The sequence below is a fragment of the Marmota flaviventris genome, chromosome 5 (genome assembly GCF_047511675.1).
Source record: "Marmota flaviventris isolate mMarFla1 chromosome 5, mMarFla1.hap1, whole genome shotgun sequence".
NCBI lineage: Eukaryota > Metazoa > Chordata > Mammalia > Rodentia > Sciuridae > Marmota > Marmota flaviventris.
This window is the reverse complement of record NC_092502.1, coordinates 11239816-11261175: the sequence shown is the minus strand read 5'-3', so window position 1 is coordinate 11261175 and position 21360 is coordinate 11239816. Positions and strand designations below refer to the sequence as shown.

At 38.3% G+C, this 21360-nt stretch overlaps 1 protein-coding gene across 1 annotated transcript in view; it reads left to right on the top strand.

Annotated features, from left to right (window-relative positions):
- The first annotated feature begins 280 nt into the window (after positions 1-280).
- Positions 281-21360, top strand: part of Ranbp17 (RAN binding protein 17) — a 296032-nt gene continuing 274952 nt past the window's right edge. The window contains exons 1-5 of the mRNA XM_027938663.2: positions 281-372; positions 8472-8618; positions 11759-11849; positions 17150-17316; positions 20872-20937. Of these exons, the coding sequence (XP_027794464.2) occupies positions 355-372; positions 8472-8618; positions 11759-11849; positions 17150-17316; positions 20872-20937 (489 nt within the window). The 5' untranslated portion in view covers positions 281-354. The remainder of the gene's footprint in view (positions 373-8471; positions 8619-11758; positions 11850-17149; positions 17317-20871; positions 20938-21360) is intronic.

Genomic DNA, 21360 nt, shown 5'->3' with positions numbered 1-21360 from the left:
GCGGGAGCTGGAGCCAAGAGCGATATTTGTGCTGCCAGAGCGGAGCACCGGTGGCACAACGAAGACGTGGCGTCCACGCAGAAAGTTGGGCGCGGTAGTTGGGTCAAGGGCAGGGTCGGAGGTCACGACCCTGGCGGCGCAGCGGTTGGGGGCGGTTGGCTGGCCCGCCGGAGGCCCCGCCCCTCCGCGCGCCGCCCCGCCCCCAGCCCCGCCCGCCGCGCGCCAAGAACGCCGACGCGAGCGGCGAGGGACGCGAGCGAGCGGCGCAAGGACCCCGGGGTGGCGGGCTCCGCGCGCCCGCCTTGTCCCTGCCCTCGGGCGCTCGGGCTGCGGCCGGCGCCGCCTCACGGGAAGATGGCGCTGCACTTCCAGGTCAGTGCGCTCTGCGCCGGGCCCACGCCCCGCTGCCCCTGAGCCCGCGGGACGCTGCGGCGGGAGGCGCAGGGCCGAGGAAGGCGGTGGAGGCCGCAAGGCCGCGGCCGGAGCCGCAGCCTCCGCGCCCGTCCGCGCTGCGCACCGTGGGGCCGCGCCTGGGCGGGCGACAGACCGGCGGGACTCTCCCGGCGCGGCGGCGCGGGAGGGCGCGGACGGCGGCTGTGGCGGCGCCGGGGCAGGTGGAGCCCGCGCCGCGCGGAGGACCAGCTCCGCTTGGCTGCGGCGGCCGGGACCCCGCAGGGTTCGGTCCGCCGGGGCGGCGGGGCCGGGGCTGTGGGGAGTTGCGGAGGAGGGCTCGGCGCGGGCTGGCCGGAGAGCAGCCGGGGGCCGGGCGCGCGCGGAGCTGCCGCGCTGGGACGCGCGCTGCGGGGCACGGCCCGCGCAGCCTCTGGCGCCCCCGACGCGGCGGCTCAGTTACTCAGTCAGCAGCACCCTTCGAGCGGCCCTACTGTGCCTCAAGCACTGTGCCAAGTGTGGGAATTATACTTATCGGTGCCCTCCTAGAGCTTGCAGGTAATTACAGCACACGTGAAAAATGTTGTGGTAGAATTAGTCACGGGGGAGCAGGGAGCACCGAAAAGGGGGTGTGTGGGTGTGTGTTGGGAGGCTGTGAAGTGCAGCTGCTGTGCTTCTCGGAAGAGATGCTTGAGCCTCCTTGCATCCTCTCCTTAGTTGGTTATTGAGTATTGACCATACAGCTTTGAGCACACTTTATGCGTTCCCCTCTCAGGAAACTTGCAGTCTAGTGGGCCTTGAAACAAATTAGATGGTGGCCTGGTAAAGAAGGGAAAGCTTAAGAGACAAAAGTACAATATGAGCCAAAGCAAAACATTGTGGAAGACCGTGGCGTATCGCAGAAATTCATTCTGGCTGGAGCACAAGGTTCATATGAAAGGGAAGAGACCAGGGGAAGCTGGAGAAGGCAGGAGATGACCTTGGAGAAGTAGGCAGTTTCTTAATGTGGTGACAGTGTATGTAAGTATCACATTACTATTGTAGACTTCTTTGGGTCCCCTGTGGTCACACTGACTTATTACTTCCTTATTTATTGATTCTTCCAAAGGGTGTTTTCTTTTCAACTAGCCACTCTGTCAGGTAATTGACAGCTCCAGGACTTTATGGACCAAGAGATAGTGAACCCCACACATTACCTTTTGACTTCTTGCCATTTCAAAGGGTCCCCAGGTCAAAATAACATATTTATTACCACTTTAGTAAATATGGCCTCTGGGAAATTTTCACAGGAAGAATCTCACAGAGAGGATTTATGGATTGTAAATAGATAATCAGATGTACATAGTGCAGGTGTAAATCTTGGGATAAATTAAAAGTATTGTGGAACTTTTTTGGACTTCGAAAGATGATGCAGAGTAAATCACCAAGTCCTGGAATACTTCTTCATACTTAGGTGTAAAGTGTTGGAAAAATTACATGCTGATGTCAGAACTCTTCATATTGGTTTCCCAAGAATGTACTTTACGGTGCTGATGTCAGAACTCTTCATATTGGTTTCCCAAGAATGTACTTTACGGTGCTGTGGACGCTTAAAAGTGGAGTTGTAGCGGCTGAGGTTGTAATTCAGTGGTAGAATTTGCCTAGCACATTTGAGGCACCAGCTTCCATCCTGAGCACCACATATAAATAAGTAAATAAAATAAAGGTATTGTGTCCATCTATAACTAAAAAAAAAAAATTGAAAAAGTGGAGTTGGACAAATAAGACATCACCGTTTTTTGTTTTTTTTTGGGGGGGGGCTTCCCACTTCTCAGTTTGAATTCTTTTAGTGCATTATTTCATATTGTTAACCAGTTAATTCAGAGTATTTGTTAGTAGTGATAACCAGTACTTAGCGTTTTGATTTTCACATGCCCTTTTTAAAGTTGAATACCACCATTAAGAGAGTACATGTATACACTTTATTCCTTAAGAGATGTGCATATATATTTTTATTCCTTGAGGCAGTTTTAGAACAGTGTGACTTGCCCATGGTTACAGTAAGTTCCATATTCTTTCCACTTTCTATACCTTATAATCACCTGCCAATGGGTACTACTTAAATGTTATGCCATAGTCTTTTTCACATCATGGTAATTGTGTAGCTGATTAACATAAACTGTTAACAGCCAAAGGCTATCTGTGGAGTTTCCCCATATCCCCAGCCCTTCCCTGGCTGCCTGGGGAGGGGCATCATATTATTTCTATAACCCATTCAGTGCACATGCATTTTGGTTAGAAAGCTATGAGTTATAGTTCTATGTCCCCAAAGAAGTAAAGGATTTAGATCATCTTTGAGGAAGCAGTCCAGATAGAGGAGCAGAGTGAGGAAGGAGAACTGGGAACAGACAAGCTGGAGGCACTCTTGAGGATTGGGGGATTTTGATGAAACTGAAGATATACGTAAGAAAAGATGTAAGGACTCCACTGAGCTATTTTACTCTTAGTATGGTTTCAGATCCAGAGACAATAGCCATGCTTCTTAATCTTCCAGTCAGGCCACCTGCTTTAATCTAGATGTGATTGAGAACTGTCAGTAGCTAAAGAGAATGATTATCATTCATTGTGGATCTGACTTGTTGCAGGCACTATATTAGCCTTTCCCCTATCTTTTCTTTGTTAGTCTCAAAATTATTTTGGAAAGGGGGGCTTTTTATCTGCAGTTTCAACAGGGAGGCTTAGAAAGGTTAAATAAATTTCCTAAGGTAACTTAGTGAGTACCAAATTCTATTTTTCAGATCTAACCGTGATGCGTCTAAGACCCACAACCCTCCATTCTCATTCCTAAAGCAGCCTTTGAAGAAATCCAGGGCATGGAGGCCACGGTTAGAAAATATTGTTTGATTGCTCTGCTCTCTCTGATTATCATATGAAGGTGCTGGGTCTGAGTCTTTGTAGAAAAAGAACTGGTAGAGCTTGATGACAAATGAGTTGTGTTTCTGGAGTTTGCCAGACTATGGTTTGATGGCACAGTCTCCAAGTTCAGTGGTTTCCCATACCACCTCAGGTTCCCCAATTTGTCAGGACTTACAAAATACTTATAGTCGTAGTTTGTTATAAGGAGAGGATGCACATTAAAATTTGTTCAAGGAACGAGACACATAGGACAGTCTGGGAAAGTTCTAAAACAGCCTCTGTTGTCCTCAGGACATGCTACTCAATGTGTGGCTGTATGTACCACTAAGTATTGCAAGCCAGGATGCTGTTGCCAGCTTTGGGACCCAGAGTTTTATTGGGGCTTCATGACTTTGGCATGGCTGGACGACTACCTATGTGGTTGGACTCAGTCTCTAGTTACAGTGATACCTTATAACCCTCAGTCACCACCCTAAAACAGGCCTACCTCCAACCTATGACTATCAGCCCCTGCCCTAAGCAAATGTGCTCCTGTTGTGGAAGACATAGATTACCTCCAGGAGTTGAGGGCAAAATCCTAAGAAGAGGGAAAAGCTGAAGATAACATCAAACATATAAATCTAGATCCTGGTCTAGACCTTTGAAATCAAAGGGACACTTGAAATCTGTGGAAAACATGCTCAATTCAGTTTCTGATATTTGAGGTTTATTTTTAACATCTTTCTAGATTTCCAAAAGTAAGACATTTGTAGACAAATATTAAGATGGTTAACAGACCAGGCTACAGGTAGGGTTAGGACATCACCTGGAGGTAGATGATAGATGAGTAAAGGTTGGCCAGATGGCAGATTGTGAGGAGACAACATGTGCTCAGAGCCTGTAGACCTGCATTTTTCTTAGAATTGACCATTTAACCTGATCTGTCAGCTTCAGTGTTTTCATCTGTAAAATGAGCATACTGAAAATGTGTACTTTGCAGGAGTGTTTTTAGGATTGGTTTGGGAAAAAGGTGGGAATCCATTCTATAAACTCTAAAGCTCTTGAACAAGTGTAATCTAATTCATCATTGAAGAGCTCCAAGAGGCTGAGGATCAAGCCTTCCGGGATACTTAGGAAAAGGTAGTAAGAAACAGTTTGTGGGAAACGAGTAACTTTTAAAATGAAGGAGTTTCTATGAATGGCAACCAAGAAGCTTAATTCAGAAACCAGGAAAAATATAGGGAAGTAATTGAAAAGAGCTTTAAATTTAATTGAAGTGGAATTTTTGTGATTTAATTTTATTCTTAGGGAATTTTTTCCTAGGAACATTTTTTTTTCTTTTTTCCTTTTAACTTTGTTGAAGGATAACTGAGTCATGAAATGCATATACATCGACTGTGCAACTAAATGTGTTTTGGCATATGTATGACATCAAGAAAATGAAAATACCCATCACCTCCAAAAGTTTCCTTGTGCTCTTGTGCCTGTTTGTCATCCCTACTGGCTTCCTCCTCCTTCCTGTACTACTCCTATACCTGGCTGTTTCCTGTTACAATATATACTTTTTTTTGATACCAGGGTTTGAACTTGGGGCACTCACCCACTGAGCCACATCCCCAGCCCTATTTTGTTTGTTATTTAGAGATAGGGTCTCACTGAGTTGCTTAGCACCTCCCTTTTGCTGAGGCTGGGTTTGAACTTGCAATCCTCCTGCCTCAGCCTCCCAAGCCACTGGGATTACAGGTGTGTGCCACTGTGCCTGGCACAATAGATACTTTTTGCCTGGCTTTTTACTCAGCATTTACCTGTTGATAGATACATGTTTGAGAATTGCTGAGTAGAAAGGCCAGTTGAGAACCAATTATATGTCAAGTAGGACCAGAATACTTAGGAAGATCTTGATTTAGATTGGCAGTAGGATTACATCATTGTCTACTAGAGAGTAAAGTTCTTTATGGGAGGTACATGATACCCAGTTCTCCTTGTTGGACTTATTTAGATGAACTTCTATGGTTGATTTAAGCCTTGTATAGCAGTTTTAATAACCCAAATCAGATTGTCTACACAGTGGGAATGGATCCATTTTCTGAAGCATTCTCATATTCTCAGATATCAATACATAATAAAACTAAGATGCAGATTTATCTACTGTGAAAAATAAAATTTCCTTATAGATTCTCTGGAAAATCAAATGCTAATGAGATGATTGTCTGATAAATTGGTAGTGGGACAATGCCTTTCCATCAGGGTAAGGGTCCTTATGAATGTATTTTTTATTCTTCCTTAAAAAGGTTTAATCTGCAAGGCATATGTATGTTACCATTATAATGAAAGAACACTTGACTTTTCCCACTTGATTAATATTAATATTTGTATTAGTTTTTTTTCTTCGTTTGATGGTCTTTAGGGTTCTTGTAACAAATCACCATCGACTAGGTGACTTAGAACAACACAAATTTATTCTCTGATAGTTCTGAAGGTGAAAGGCAGTTCTTTCTGGAGTCCCTGAGGAGAAGCCCTATCATGCCCCCTCTAGCTTGTGTGGCTTTTGAGTCCTTGGCAGTCCTTGGTTTGCCTCCACCCTTGCCGCAGTCTGGCTGGGCACAAAATCACGAGCCACCACACAGCTTGTAGATTCAAACAGCAACTCTTTATTCCCGAACTCACACCAGCCGTCTACAATCACGTTCTGGGGAAATCCACGTTCTCTGCCCAAATCCACCCCCACTGGGCTTCTGTCTCCCAAAAAATACTGTCTGAATCCCGTGAGAACTCAAGGGGAACTCAGGCAGCAGGATACACCCTATTCCCAGCAGGAATAACCTTAAACCTGGAACCACCCTAAACCTGGATAGTCCTAAACCAGGAACGCCCTAAACCCGGATTATTCTAAACCGGGAACACCCTAAACCCGGATCCGCCTTGGTCCTTGAGCAAGGTCACCTACATGCAATGTCACTGCAAAATGTCCTATTTCCACGAGTCCTTCCACTAAGCAACATGGGGTACGCTGGCAAAGAAATTGTCATACCTACTTGGCTAATGGCTCCCAGCACACCCTCTCATGGCCCTCTGCCCTCTATTGCTCTGCACCTCAAGTCTGCCTTTCCTTTTCTTATAAATGAGGATACCAATAATTGGGTTTAGGGCCCACTCTAAATCCAGGATGATATCTTCCCGAGATCCTTAATTCAAGTAAGGCTTTGTGAAGGCCCTGTTTGCAAGTAAGGCCACACAGTTCTAGGAGACCTTAGGTGTTGTGGGAGGGTTAGGGCTTGGACCTGCCTTAGGGGGATATAATTCAACTGATTACAGTATTATTTTCAGGTAATAATCAAAACTAGCCTTTATAATATATACTGCGAGCTAGAAGGTACATGGCATGAACTAATTCCCCAAACAAACCTCATTAAGTAGGCACTGATATTGTTATTGTTAGGATTTTTGGGTTTTTTTGTTTGTTTGTTTTGTATCGGGGATTGAACCCAGGGGCACTGAGCTCCACCCCCAGCACTTTTTATTTTTTATTTTGAGACAAAGTCTTGCAAAGTTGCCCAGGCTGGCCTTGAATTTAGGAACCCCCTGCTTTGGTCTCCCAAGTGGCTGGGATTATAGGCAGGTGCCTCCTTGCCAGATTCTTCTTATTCTTCTTCTTTTTTTTTTTTTGCTTTTTTGTTTTGTTAAACAGGTCCTGTAATTATTTCAGACCTAGTTCTTTTTTGCAGTGAAAGTCTACTTGTTTAAAAAATCTTAAGTCTAGGTGAATGCATGACAGCAGGATCAATTTAGTTTTGAATTATTCTGGGTATTATCAGTTCTAAAATTTTTGTCCTTCAGATATATTAGGTGAAGGAAAAGACTTCTGAGGTTGACAGGGGAAAGAAAAGTAGTCCTTTTCATTTCTGTATTTCTTCCTGGAGAAGAAGAGAATTCTTAGTATTTTTGAATTATATATTTTCTGTGCATTTTAATATTGTGAACAATATATGTAGTAATCTGAGTTTGTCGGGTCAGTTGAGGTTGGGAAATGTTTAAAAGTGGTTCATTGAGGTCCTTTCTGGGGATCTATTTAAAACGTTACTTTTGGACTTTCCTTTTCACTCTAGCAGAAGAGTCTCAAGTCTAGGATGCTGGGCTCTGGCCTGAATAGGGAAGTAGAGAATGCTGTGAAGGAACCCAGCAGAAGAGAGGAGTGGGAGGAATATTGAGCTCCAGGGGACTCTTGTTTCAGTGACAGCTGTATATTCCTATCATAAAAAGATGTCGCACTTGAGGGAATGTTTGGACTGGTGTAGCTCTTATGCTGCCTCAAAAATTCAAACCAGGAAAGACCAAAATTGTCATTTCTTTAGAAATGTTCCGTAACTTATTTGCCTACCCATCACTGAAATCTATGTCAGTATTTTTGTCCTCCAAGGACAATTTTCTGATTCAAGTTTCTAGTGAAGTAGCTTGTTTTAGAAAGATGACTTTCACAAAAATCTTTTAAGCTGAGAGGAATGCCAAGCTCAATTTTTCCATTCTTCTTTCAGATTGTTTGTCTTCTATCTTCAGATGAGATTATATTTGTAAACATAATGAATTAGTCTTTTTGCTTATAAAATACATTAGTTGTTAAATTGTGAGAAATGCCAAGGGGTCAAAAAAATCACATCATAGTTCACTTGTAGCTTTCAAGTCAGTTCAGAAGCCCCAAATCAGCATATATTTACAATTACTGTTACTTTTTTTTTTTTTTTTATAGCTGGAACCATTGAAATTTTTACAACATGAAAATATAAATTGAATTATCTTAAATTTGTACATGATCTTCCCCCTACCCCCAAACCTCTGGCCTCATCTGGCATTTCCTTTTGTCTACTTGCCATCCACCTTTCTAGTGGTAAGTAGACAGAAGGCCTTTCTAGTCTTTTTTCCCCCATCAGGCTCACTCTTTTTGGTCTTGGTGTACGTTATTTTTCTAACTCCTTGGATCAGGCAAGTCTTCCCTTTTCTATAGTACAGTTATTGCATAACTATTAATTTATCAGTAATTGGAGGAGTAGGAGATGTGCCTGTTTGTCGTGGTTTCCCCTGGAAAGTAGCTGTAGCTCAGCACATGTGTATTGGATTAATGTATACAGGCATGATATTTGTATTGTCTTCTGTGGTTAATGTGTTTACCTTTTTTCATTCACGTAAAATGTTAATTTGTTTTTCTTCTCAAGAGTTTGGCCGAATTGGAGGCATTATGTACTCACCTCTACATAGGGACTGATCTTACACAAAGAATAGAGGCTGAGAAAGCACTCTTGGAACTTATTGACAGCCCAGAATGTCTCAGCAAGTGTCAACTTTTATTAGAACAAGGAACAGTAAGTATTTGATAACAACAATTAACCATGAGAGATCACTGAATGTATGTCAGTGTTAATCAATCGTGTGTATTAGCAATGACAGATGTTGCCACATCTTTTTATTATAGTTTATTTCATTGTCAAAGAGATTAATCAGGGAAAGAATTGGAAAGCCAGGGAAGCAAATTTAGGGAATAGTCAGTCAGGAGGCAGAATAGGAATGAATTGAAATAATTTCTTGATTCCTCTTGGACCTTTTTTTTTTTTTTAATATTTCTTTTCTTTAAACATTTTTTTTCAGTCATACATGAGCACAATGTCTTTATTTTGTTTATTTATTTTTATGTGGTGCTGAGGATTGAACCCAGGGCCTCATATGCAAGGCAAGTACTCTGCCACTGAGCCACAACCCCAGCCCTTAATATTTCTTTAGTTGTAGGTATTGTGTCCTTTTTATTTATTTATTTATTTATTTTTATGTGGTGCTGAGGATCGAACCTAGTGCCTTACCTTCCCTAGATGAGCACTTCCCTAGGTGAGCCACAACCCCAACCCCACCTTGGATCCTTTTATGTCTCATTTTAGTGGGAAAAAATTACATTTTAGAACAACTTTTTTTTTTGCCTTTTTTTTTAATCTATTTGGTAGAGGCAGGTTGTAGTTAACTTTGAAACATGAAAGAATTATTCAAAAGAATGCTGGCTACTACTTGATATTCTACCTTCTATATTCAGAGCTATTCTTTCAGAAATTGTTTAGCAAGTGCTGACATATAAAATCATGCTCTCTACTGCTTAAATGGTTTATGTACATGAACTAAAGGAGGGCATTGTTTAGTTGTAAAGCATAGGTCTATAGACAAAGAACTGTGAAATGATATGATGAGCATTGGAGTCAGAGGCCTCATGATATAGACCAGAATTGGACAACTTTTTCTGTAAAGAGCCATCAAGTAAATGTTTTAGGCTTTGTGAGCCAAGTGGCAAAATGGAAGATATTTTATGAGTATTTCTATAACAAGAGAGAAAACAAATGTCCTCAAAGGTTTATTGGTAAAATTCAAAATAATTGAAGGTAGTTTTTTTGTAATAGAGGTCTATTAATAGAAAACAATAGGACAGTTCTTTTAGGACTATTAATGAATTTCAGAGTTGTGTTTCCTGTTATCAGCATTGATTATAAGTGTTCATATGTTAATGCTGATCCGTAATAAAATTTTACATTTTTCATCTTTGAAAATATCTTTTAACATAGATAGGTACTGCCACATACTAAAATCAGTCCATGGGCATATGATTTTAATTAAATATATTCATCACTTAGAAGGCATTTATAGAATTCTATTATATCTTCTCTTGATATTTGCCTTTTAGCATGTCATTACATTGCAGATTAATCACTTCCAATTGAAGATTAGGTGGAAACTCCTCAATTGCACAGCTAAATGGATTTTGAAATATGGAAATTTTCTTTTTATTTGCATCAAGGTCTGAACGGTGGTGTTGGAACTGCAGTTGGCACTTAGAAAATGAATCTGAAAATAGAGATCTCACTACTTGTTTTTAACTTTCAGAAGTGTAGGAAATGTCTAGAGCAGCTTGTCATTTCTTGTGAGTCAGTTGTTACTGAAATGATTTTATGTTGTCGTTAGTCATTGTAGTCATTCTGTATATAAGTACTAAGCACTGTTTGTCTTTTAGGTAGTTTTGGAATTTTAGGTTGAATTCATTACGAGACATTTTTAAGTTTGCAGAAAAAGATAATTTCCAAAGCCATTTAGTGTTGAATAATAGAGGCTTGGTCATCTTATCCAGAAGAATTTCATTCTCAGCCCCAAGTTTTAAAAAATTGCAGTACAACTTTACTACTGATAAGTGACCACTGACAGAATTTCCCAGAACTGAAGATAAGTTCATAGGAGTAAATAAACTTTGTTAGCACCTCTGATTCATTAATGCATGATAGACTCAAATGTTTACCATAGCATATCTGCTAATGAAACTATAAGCTTGAAACATGTTACTCTTGCTGCGCACCAGTAATGGGGATTGAACTCGGGACATTATACTGCTGAGCTACACCTCTAGCCCTTTCATTCTGAGACAGGGTCTTGCTAAGCTTCTGGTGATCTTTCTGCCTCATCATCTCAGGTTGCTGGATTATCGGCATGCACCACCATGTCTGGCTTAAACATTTTACATTTTTTACAAGCTTTTAAAATTTGCCCAACTAAGCCCTTTCTGCTCCATATCTTTACCACCAGTGTCTCGCAGATTCTACTTCAAGTTATATTGAATTAATGTTTCCTCAACTGTCTTGAAAATATTCTGATCTATAATTCCACACAGACTCTTCAGAGAGGCTAATTCTTGCTGTATCACACTTAGTGTTGATTTCTAGAATAAACAGGGAGAAAGTTTTGGTAATATTAACAATATGAACAGTATTGGTAACATCTGTTCACTCATTGAGAGCTAGGAATAATCTTTCCAAATCATTTGTCTTGCTTTTAAATTGACTTGTTGTTGCTTCATGTCTTCAATTTTTGAACATTTGTTCTCACCAAAAGGCTAGTAAGGTTTATTTTCTCTGCACACATAACTTAGGCTGCTACAATAAAACAATGGTGATTTAATTAATTCCTCATTGGTAAGTGACTTTCCTTGCCTGGTTAACGATGAGCCACTTGGAAACTTAACTTTGGTGCAACCTCATTTTATTTTTCATTTTTGTAAGGAAATTCTGTGTTGAGATAGTGGATTTAATTTTTCTGATGATTGATATTTTTGTGTCTGATTTGGGAATTTTGTGATTAGTGTTTAGTTTGATATTATTAACACATATTCTTTTAGGAAAGATATAGTAGCATCATGGCAGAAAAAAAAAAAAAGCACCTTGCTTTGACATCTAATTTAGTACTGTGCCTTGAAAGTTAGACATTTGAAGTTCATTTTTGCCTTATCTTATTCTGACATGACATATACACTGATAATAAGATATATATCTGTATATATGTATCTGAAGTAGATTCATTTTATACATTGTAAATCAATTTGGAAAAACAAAACTTCTCACTTTTGCTTAGAAAAACTACCTGTAATATTTTGATTATTCTAATTTTATTTGTGATGATAATAAAAAAAAATTATTCTTCACAGACATCCTATGCTCAGCTCCTTGCAGCAACATGTCTTTCAAAACTTGTCAGCCGAATCAGTCCTTTACCTGTTGAGCAGAGGATTGATATCAGTAAGTGGTTTATTATGATTTTTAACAAATTTTACTTTAGAAGTATTAAGATTAATAGTTAAGTCTCGTTTACTAATCCAGTGTTAATAATGATGTGATAATATGGTGCAATATGTAGTAAAAAGCATATTAGTTTAATAATAAGTAATAATATTTGCTAAGATCTGTACCATCTTATTTTATCCTCCAAGCAAATTCATGAGTTATCCTAATTTTACAAGTTGAAGAAGTTAGATTTAATATTGTGTGTAATCTAAGATCACACAACTAGGAAATGATAGAGCTGTCATTCAGTTTATAGAATCCATGCTCTTAATCTTTAAGTTGACATATAGCTCAATGACAGGAGAAGTGAAAGCTTCAGTGTTTCTCAGAGTGCTGTGTCAAAAGCAGTTGTGATACATTGAAAACCAAAAGCTGACTCCTTGATAATTTGTGTGTGGGTAAACAGTGCTTAGAACCTCTTATAGTTGGAACCTGGTTCTATAAAATAGCAAATATTTTTCAGAAGTAATGTACTTTTAAGTTTTTGTGTGTGTGTATATGTAAGTTTGTATTTCATATGGATATAGCTCTAATAATTGAGGTATAGGATTTTTTGTCTTCCTGCTCATAATAGAAATAGATTGTTGATTTCTTTAGCCTCAAGATTAACATGATTTTTATATTTGTGTCAGAAAAATTAAAATGTGTTATGTGTTAGGATCTTTAAGCTCAAATTTGAATGGTCAGAATCACACAGTGATGTCATTTTCCCTTATATATTTGACTGCCTGTTCCCTAAGCATGTTGAGTGTTAGGTATTTCAGAAAGCTTAGAGAAGAAATTATCCATACATTTGTCAATTTGTGTGTTTAAGAAAGCAAAAGAAGTTTGTAGCTTTAAAAATAAGTATTCAAACACTATAAATGTAAGTCTAAAATTTGGATTTTTGTTTATTTGACTTTTGCGCACACACAGACACATTTTAAATACACTTTATTTTGGTAGGCACTTTTGGGTTTATAGCAAAACTGAACAGAAATTACAAAGTTTTGATACAATCTCTGCCCCCATACATGCAGAGACTTCCTTGCTGTCTGCATATCCTGCTCCAGAGTGGTACATTTGTTACAGTCAACCAACCTACATTGATAAGTTATTATTATCCAAAGTCTACAATCTCTGTTACGTTTCACTCTTGGTGTTGTATGTTCTGTGGGCTTTGATAATGTATAGTATTGTACAGAATAGTTTTGGTGCCCCGCAAATCCCCTGTGCCTGTTCATCCCTCTTTTCCCCCAACCATTGATCTTTTTATGGTTTCCATAGTTTTTCCTTTTCCAAAAAGTCACATTGTTGGAATCATATAGTATGTAGCCTTTTCAGATTGGCTTCTTTCAGTTAGTAATTTGCACTTAAGGTTACTCCATGTCTTTTCATGACTTGATAACTTCATTTCTTTCTGGTTCTCTGTAATAATAACAGTGGCATTTCATTGTCTGGATGTGCCACAGTTTATCCATTCACCTATTGAAGGATGTTTTGGTTGCTTCCAGTTTTGACAATTGTGAGTAAAACTTCTATGAACATCCATTTGCACATTTTGTGTGGACATAAGTTTCCAATTTGGGGTACATATCAAAGTGCACACTTGCTAGAGTGTGTCTTCCAAATTGGCTATATCATTTTGCATTCCCATCAGCAACATATGAGAGTTCCTATTGCTTCCAATTCTTGCAAATATTTGGTGGTGTTAGTTTTCTGGATTTAAGCCATTTGTTTATTTAGATCTTTGGTTTCTTTTTATTATAGCTCTGTAATTTTTCTGGCTTAGGTCTGGCATATATTTTATCAGTTTTATACCTGAGTATTTTATTTTTGGAGTGCTATATAAATGATATGGGGTATTTTATTTAAGGTGCCACTGTTCATTGTTGATAATGGAATACAGTCGCCTTTGGTATATTAACCTTGTATCCTGCAACCTTGTTCTGTAATCACTTGTTCAGGGTTTGTTGTTCAGATTTTTTACATAGATAATTGGGTCATCTGTAAGCAAAGATAGTTTTATTTCTTCCTTCCTAATCTCTATTCTTTCTATTTCCTTTTCTTTCCCTATTACATGAGCTGGGATTTCTAGTATGTGTTGAAAAATAGTGGTCGGAGGAGACATCTTATCTTGTTCCTGATTTTAGTGGGAAAGCCTCAAGTTTCTTACTGTTAGATATGGTGTTATCTGTAAGTTTTTGTTTTTTTTTGGTGGTGGGGAAGGGAACCAGGGATTGAACTCAGGGGCACTCGACCACTGAGCCACATCCCCAGCCCTATTTTGTATTTTATTTAGAGATGGAGTCTCACTGAGTTGCTTAGTGCCTCGCTATTGCTGAGACTGGATTTGAACTTGATGTTTTTTATCTAGTTGAGGAAGAAGTCCCTCTATATTCTTAGTTGGCTGAGAGTTTTTTCTCATGAATGGTTATTGCATTTGTGAAATGCTTTCCCTGCATCTCTTGATATCATTATGTGATTTTATTTTTATTCTTTAGCCTATTGATGAGATGTTAATTGATTTTTGAGGGTCAAATTGGACTTGTATATCTGTAATAAATCTCATGTGTTTAATTTTTCTTATATATTGTTGGATTCAGTGTGCCAATATTTTGTTGAGAATTTGTTGAGAGACATTGGCCTGTAGTTTCTTGTAATGTCTTTGGTTTGGGTATTAAGGTATGTTGGACTCATGAAATGAATTAGGTATCATTTCCTCTGCTTCTGTCTTTTGGAAGATATGGAGAATTGGTATAATTGGTATATTGGTATAATTTCTTCCTTAAATGTTTGGTACAGTTCACTAGTAAACCCATCTGGGCCTAGTACTTTCCGTTATTAACTATATTGATCTAATGTCTTTAATAATACAGGCATTTAGGTTATCTATTTGACCTACATTCATTTTTGAAATAGAATCTTTGTTTTTGAAATGGGAATGCAGATGTTCCCTGACTTACCGTGATTCAACTTAAGATTTTAAAAAAATTTTAGTAGGATGCAAGAGCAATAAGCATTCAATGGAAACCATTCTTTGCATTCTGAATTTTGATCTCTCTCTGGTTGGATGATAATGGTATAGCACTCATGTGACACTGGGCAATAACAGGAAGCTACAGCTTCCAGTCAGCCACAGGATCACCAGGGCAAACAACTAATATTCTACATTGTAATGTGTTGCTAAGCTATGATATTTGGTAGGTTAGGTATATTAGATGAAATTTCATCTTACTAGAGATTTTCAACTTATGATGGGTTATTGGCATGTTACTTCATTGTAAATTGAAGAGTATCTGTACTCTAATTTAAAAAATGTAGGAATGAAATTTGGAAAAAACAGAAACATTCAAGACAACAAGAAATGACGGATTTCTTTTATTTCTTTATTTTGATTTGCCACTCTTATTTCTGCAAGTAGATTAGAAGATTGGTCATGATATAATAGATCTGACATGTATCATCATAATAATTGACATGTAAATTAAAGTGGAAAATGTGTAGAAGCCGTAACAGTCAAATTGCTTTTATCGTGCCAGCTTCAAAATCCTTAGTCCTTCATTATATGGTACCACTTTACATATCTCATTGTTTCCAATCATGAACTCAATGCCAGATCCTCTGTGTCTATTACACTATTTTTTACCTTCTTAATGTAGTTAACAATGGCTAATGGTTGGTTATCAGTGAAGTACCATTTGAAGGTTCATGAGCTTGTCATTGAAGACCCATTCTTGTGGAGGCAGCCTTGTAGCTTCTTTGGTACTAACCTGTTAATTGTGTGTGAAGGACTCCCCCAGGCCAGGTTGTTTCTGCCTTGGTGCCTTTCTTAAATGTTCTTTCCCTAGATTGAATGCTGTTTTTCCCACCTTCTTTCAAATGAAAGTGTAGCTTAGGTTTGGTTGCTTATATAAACCAATCCTTCATCCCTCTGTCCCTTCTGCTTTCCTCTTCCTCCATTTCTTTCAGATAGCTTTAATTAGGTATGATATTCCACAGAGTTGACTTATTTTAAGTGTACAATTAGTGACTTTTAGTCAATTTACAGTTGTTTGAACATTATCACAACTTGGTTTGAATATTTCATCACCCTTATATTCATTTACAGTCACCTGCTCTGTACCACGAACCTGTGATGTGCTTTCTCCCTCCACAGATTAACTTTTGTGGACATTGTCTAGAAATAAAATCATACATTATGTCCTCTTTTGTAGTTGGCTTTTTCACTTAGCAAAGTGTTTTGCATTCCAGCCTTGTAGCATGTATCAATATTTCATTCCTTTTTTATTGTAGAGTAATATTTTCTTGTGTAGACCACATTTTGTTACCCCTTCACTAGCTGATGAACCTTTGGGTTGTTTGCTTTTTTGGCCAACATAAATAATTCTTCTATGAACATTTACATACAAGTTTTTGTGTAGACCTGTGTTCTAAAAGAGATTTATGATACAGTGTTATATAATAAAAACCTTAGGGTTTATGAGAAAAATAAAATTATGACAACACAATTCAAAAACTTTGTCAGTGGGCTGGGATTGTGGCTCAGCGGTAGAGCGCTCGCCTAGCATGTGCAAGACCCTGGGTTCGTTCCTCAGCACCACATAAAAATAAATAAAATAAAGATAATTTTCTTAACTACAACTAAACAAACAAACCAAAAACTTTTGTCAGTGACAGAGATAGAGAAAAAATAGAAGTTTAACAAAAGGGTTGTAGAATTTTACATGTTAAGTGGTTAAGGAATACCTAACCAGTATAGACAGTGTGGCACTCTGACTTGAAATGAAAAGATTTGAAGTTCGTACAACCCTTCCTAAGATTTGCAGCTTTTGTGTGACTATGAAGTGATGGAAAGGAGATTATCTGATACAGAATGGAAAATCCTACCACCAGATGAGGCCGGGTGTGGCCGCTCACATGTGAGGCGCCCTGAGGTGGCTAGCAGATGCAGGCATACACATGTCACGGAGAGCTCGGTCCATTTGGCTTGGTCACAGTTTTCTGCATTTACCCAGCATTTTTAGTAGATAGAATCATTTAGAAACAAAAGTGATGTTCGTATCTTGCTCCGGTTATCCCCTGATAAATAAATGCAGTGGAACAAATTTGCTTTTTTGAACCAAGCTTTATGGAAGGAAGGTAAATAAGGACACATATCAAGGAATGGGAAGAGATCTCTCTGAAAGACCTGTCATTGCCTCCTCTTTGTCCTCACATGATTACCTTTATGTTTCTCAAAAAGTCCAAATGATCATAGAATATTTTCTTTGTAGGAAACTACATTCTGAATTATGTGGCATCACAACCTAAGCTGGCTCCCTTTGTCATCCAAGCTCTTATTCAAGTCATTGCTAAAATCACTAAGTTGGGGTGGTTTGAGGTTCAGAAAGACCAGTTTGTCTTCAGAGAAATTATTGCTGATGTGAAGAAGTTTCTTCAGGTAAGAAGTCAGTATTACCTTACTTTAACACCATTACTTGCCTTTTTTGGTTTAGAATTCTGCTTTTCTTCAAGCTTTATGGTTTGGCTTGTGGCTACCAGCATTACATCATATTAATTATCATTTATTACTTATCCTTGGATCCTTTGTTGTTTTTGTCAATAAAATTCATGCTTGCTTACATAATTTTCATACCAGGAGAACATAAATAATTGTGTTTTCTAATTGCAAAAATGTATGTTCTTTCATTTATGACATATATATATTGCATATATACAAACCATGGATATAATGGCTTTCATATATGATCATTAGATCATATATGATCTAATCTAATTCTCATTACAACCCTGGGAAATGGGTTTCATTTTCTAAATGAGAAAACTGGGGCTTAGAAAGGTTAAATGATTTCTATAAGATCACATAATTATTTAGTAAAGTGTGTAACTAGCACTTCAACAAGTGTTCTGACCTTTTACTTTTTTATTTTATACTATACTGCATTAACTCTTCATTTTGTCAAGAATATTTTAAACCTAAATTATTAAAGTCATAGTGTATGTTATTATTTTACATAAATTCAGATATTTGGACCGGGAAAAGGAAAATCAAGAGAACCTACAGTGATTACCTGCAACCAGGATGCTGTAGGAATTCTGAATCTGCTCTTGGTTCCTTATGCTTCTTTCTTAAGATGATTCGGATATTAAAAGAAGAAAAAATGTGTTTTTTTTTTCATACAAACATTCCTACCTAAAAGAAAATTACCTTAGCTGGTGTCATCTGAAAAAACAGTGATGTGTTACGGGTCTTGAGGAATATTTGGCAGGTTTTTTTGTTTTTGTTTTTTGGTACCAGGGATTGAACTCCGGGCACTTGACCACTGAGCCCTATCCCCAGCCCTATTCTGTGTTTTATTTAGAGACGGGTCTCACTGAGTTGCTTAGCACCTCACTTTTGCTAAGGCTGGCTTTGAACTTGCAGTCCTCCTGCCTCAGCCTCCAGAGCTGCTAGGATCACAGGCATGCGCCACTGTGCCTGGCTATTTGGCAGTTTTGATGGAGGGATGGTTCAGCACAGGTTTATTAGCGATTAGGGGTAGTTTTGACTTTCTGGGATTTTCCTTCTCATTGAATAATTTTGAAAGTCACCCCCTGTGTTAGATGTAACCCCATCATAGTGCAGTACTGCAAACTCAGACTGAAATACTGTCTCCCATAGCTTCTCTTTTATTCACGTTGTTAAGACCCCTGTGAACAAGTATTTGATCATCTGAAACTTGACAGGAGTTAAGCACATTCTTATCCCCTAGGAGAGCAGCGTGCACTGGCACAGGAGGAGATTTTATTCAGAGACAGAGCTTCTTACTTCAGAGTTGTGTTTGTAATTTGGAGTAGTACTGTAGTGTCCTTCTCTTGCCATTTACTAAGACTGGTAATAGTCATGACAGTAGACAAAAATAGATGTGGAGTTCTTTTAAAATAAAGCTGAAGTTGAAAACCAACTGAAATGAAATAATTTTTGTTGGCTAGCATTTCTCAGACTCCCTCTTCAGCATCTGGTAAGTTCAGCTTTAAGTTGGGCTTTAGCATGTACCTTTGTCAATTTTGGGAGACCAGAAGAAACAAAATGTTTTATCTTGAAAGTTTATTATAATACCATAAAAGAATATTTATTTAGCACTGTTTTGGGGTATATGACTTGACCTAGCCTTGAGTCATGGGAAAGACGATTTATTGTTTTAGTACTCTAAAAATAGTACCACAAAGTTCATTTGGGTGTTAGCACCTTGTGGGAATTTTGTTCTGAAAATTATAGGTTTGTTAGAACTGTAATGTCCTGACCTCTGGGCACCCACTTTCTCTAGTGTTGCAGCCCCATTGCTGCCACACTCCCAGCATGTGTATGTGCCTCCTTTCTACATGCGTATCTAAGAGTTGTCACCTATGGCAGCAGGTTGCTGTTCAGGTTGCTGCTCTGCAACAAGGAGTTTACGTCAAACCATAAATGAATTTTGTGTTTCTGTCATCAAGAGAGACTCACCACCCCCCCACCAAAAAAAAAAAAAAAGAAAAAGAAAAAAAAGCCAGCTTAACTGAACAGTATGTAGTTACTTACCTGTGTTCTATTCTGGTACATGCTCTTTATTTTGTTTTAGACCAGTACCAAGCCATTTTCATGTTAGAGTCGAATTTGCAACTGGGCCAGCAGTTGGCGAGGGAGCCACATTTTGAGAAACATCAAGTCTGTACACAGGGAAGGAATGCCTCAGGAAATGGGAAATTAGGGGCTCCATCAGGCACCCTCATCAGGCCTTGAAGAATTCAGGGGTTTTTCTTTTGTTCGTTTCATTGTTATTATGAGGTAATCTGAACTTCATTACACAAGTGAGCATTATTATTAGAATTCTGTGAGGGTTAGAAGGGATGGCCAACTACAGCATTAAGATTTGAAACATGGGGCTGGCATTGTGGCTCAGTGGTAGTGCGCTCGCCTAGCAAGCACAAGGCCCTGGGTTCGATCCTCAGCACCACATTAAAAACAACAACACCACCAAAAAAACAAAGGTATTGTGTCCAACTACAACTAAAAAATAATTAAAAAAAAAAAAAGATTTGAAACGTGGGGGCTGGGGTTGTGGCTCAGCAGTAGAGCACTCACCTAGCATGTGCAAGGCCCTGGGCTCAATCCTCAGCACCACATAAAAATAAATAAATAAAGGCATTAAAAAAATTGAAAAATGTACCATCTGTTAATGTTTTAGTATGATTGCACTGTAATTCAAAGTTACACTTACTATTTTCATATTTCCACTGTGATTTTTGCAGTAGGGTAATTTGTTAATAATATGTATATAAAATCAATTTTGATATGAAAAAAGTTTTGAAATTAAATTGGAAGAAATTATATTAAAAACAGTAGAGGCTGTGAAAATGTATACCAGAATAACAGTTATACATTTACCCTTTGTATTGGGTGCTTTATATGCCTTCATTATAGACACAATGAATCCATACTTCTACACTACTAAATAATATTAAAAGGGTCTAAGTGATTTTATCTGATACTAGATCAAGGGATTTAATTAGTTCCTAAGCTATTTATTAATTACTTATTGAATGCAGCTGTCACAGTATGTGTCAAAGTAAATTTATAGAGCTAAAGAGCATGTTTTTTTTTGCTCAGACTTATTTATAGTCTTAAAAAAATTTTAAACTAAACTCATAATTTTTTTTTTCTAAACTCATAATTTGAAGCTTAGTTTATGGTAAGTCTCAGGTGCCAGAAATATTTTGTAGGATATTATGTAGCTCTAAGGTAGGTGAGCATTTTCCCTTTCAACTCTGGGTACTGAAATTTATCTTTCAAAAAATGAGCTTGAAATCCTTTTATTTGTAGAACTCAGTGACTTTTCTACATATTTTAATATATGTGTTATTAAGTAAGTGTGATGTTTTGGTATTTAGTATTTTGTAACTGTTACCCAGTTTACACTGTAAGAACCAACCAATCACATGTCTCCACGTAGGCTAAACTTGGTTATTTTCTCCAAAGGGTACTGTGGAGCACTGCATAATAGGAGTAATAATCCTCTCTGAATTGACTCAGGAAATGAACCTGGTAAGCCTTTCCATCTAATGGGAACGTAAAGTTTGCTTAACTACTGCTATTTCTTTGTGGCCATATGTAGAGTCATTTTTTTTGTGACATAAAAACTCTGACTAAGCAAAGTCTTTTTGTGTATGTCTGTTTTATTGGTGGGATAATTAAGTAGTGGAATATCAGCAATAGTGGAATGTACTACGAAGAGCAGAGAGTTAGACATGGTCCTTGCTCCATGAACACTTGGAGAATTATTGTTTTATCTTTTGCATATATAGTAATATGTTAACTGTAAGAAATAAATTATATGCACAAAGAGAAACAAAACTTTACTCATTTACAAATAAAAGACAAGTGATTTGGTGAATTGATTTTCAGCAGGATACCCAGTAGGACTCATCCTGAAACAGGCCACTTTCTAGCTGGAATTTTCACTCTATA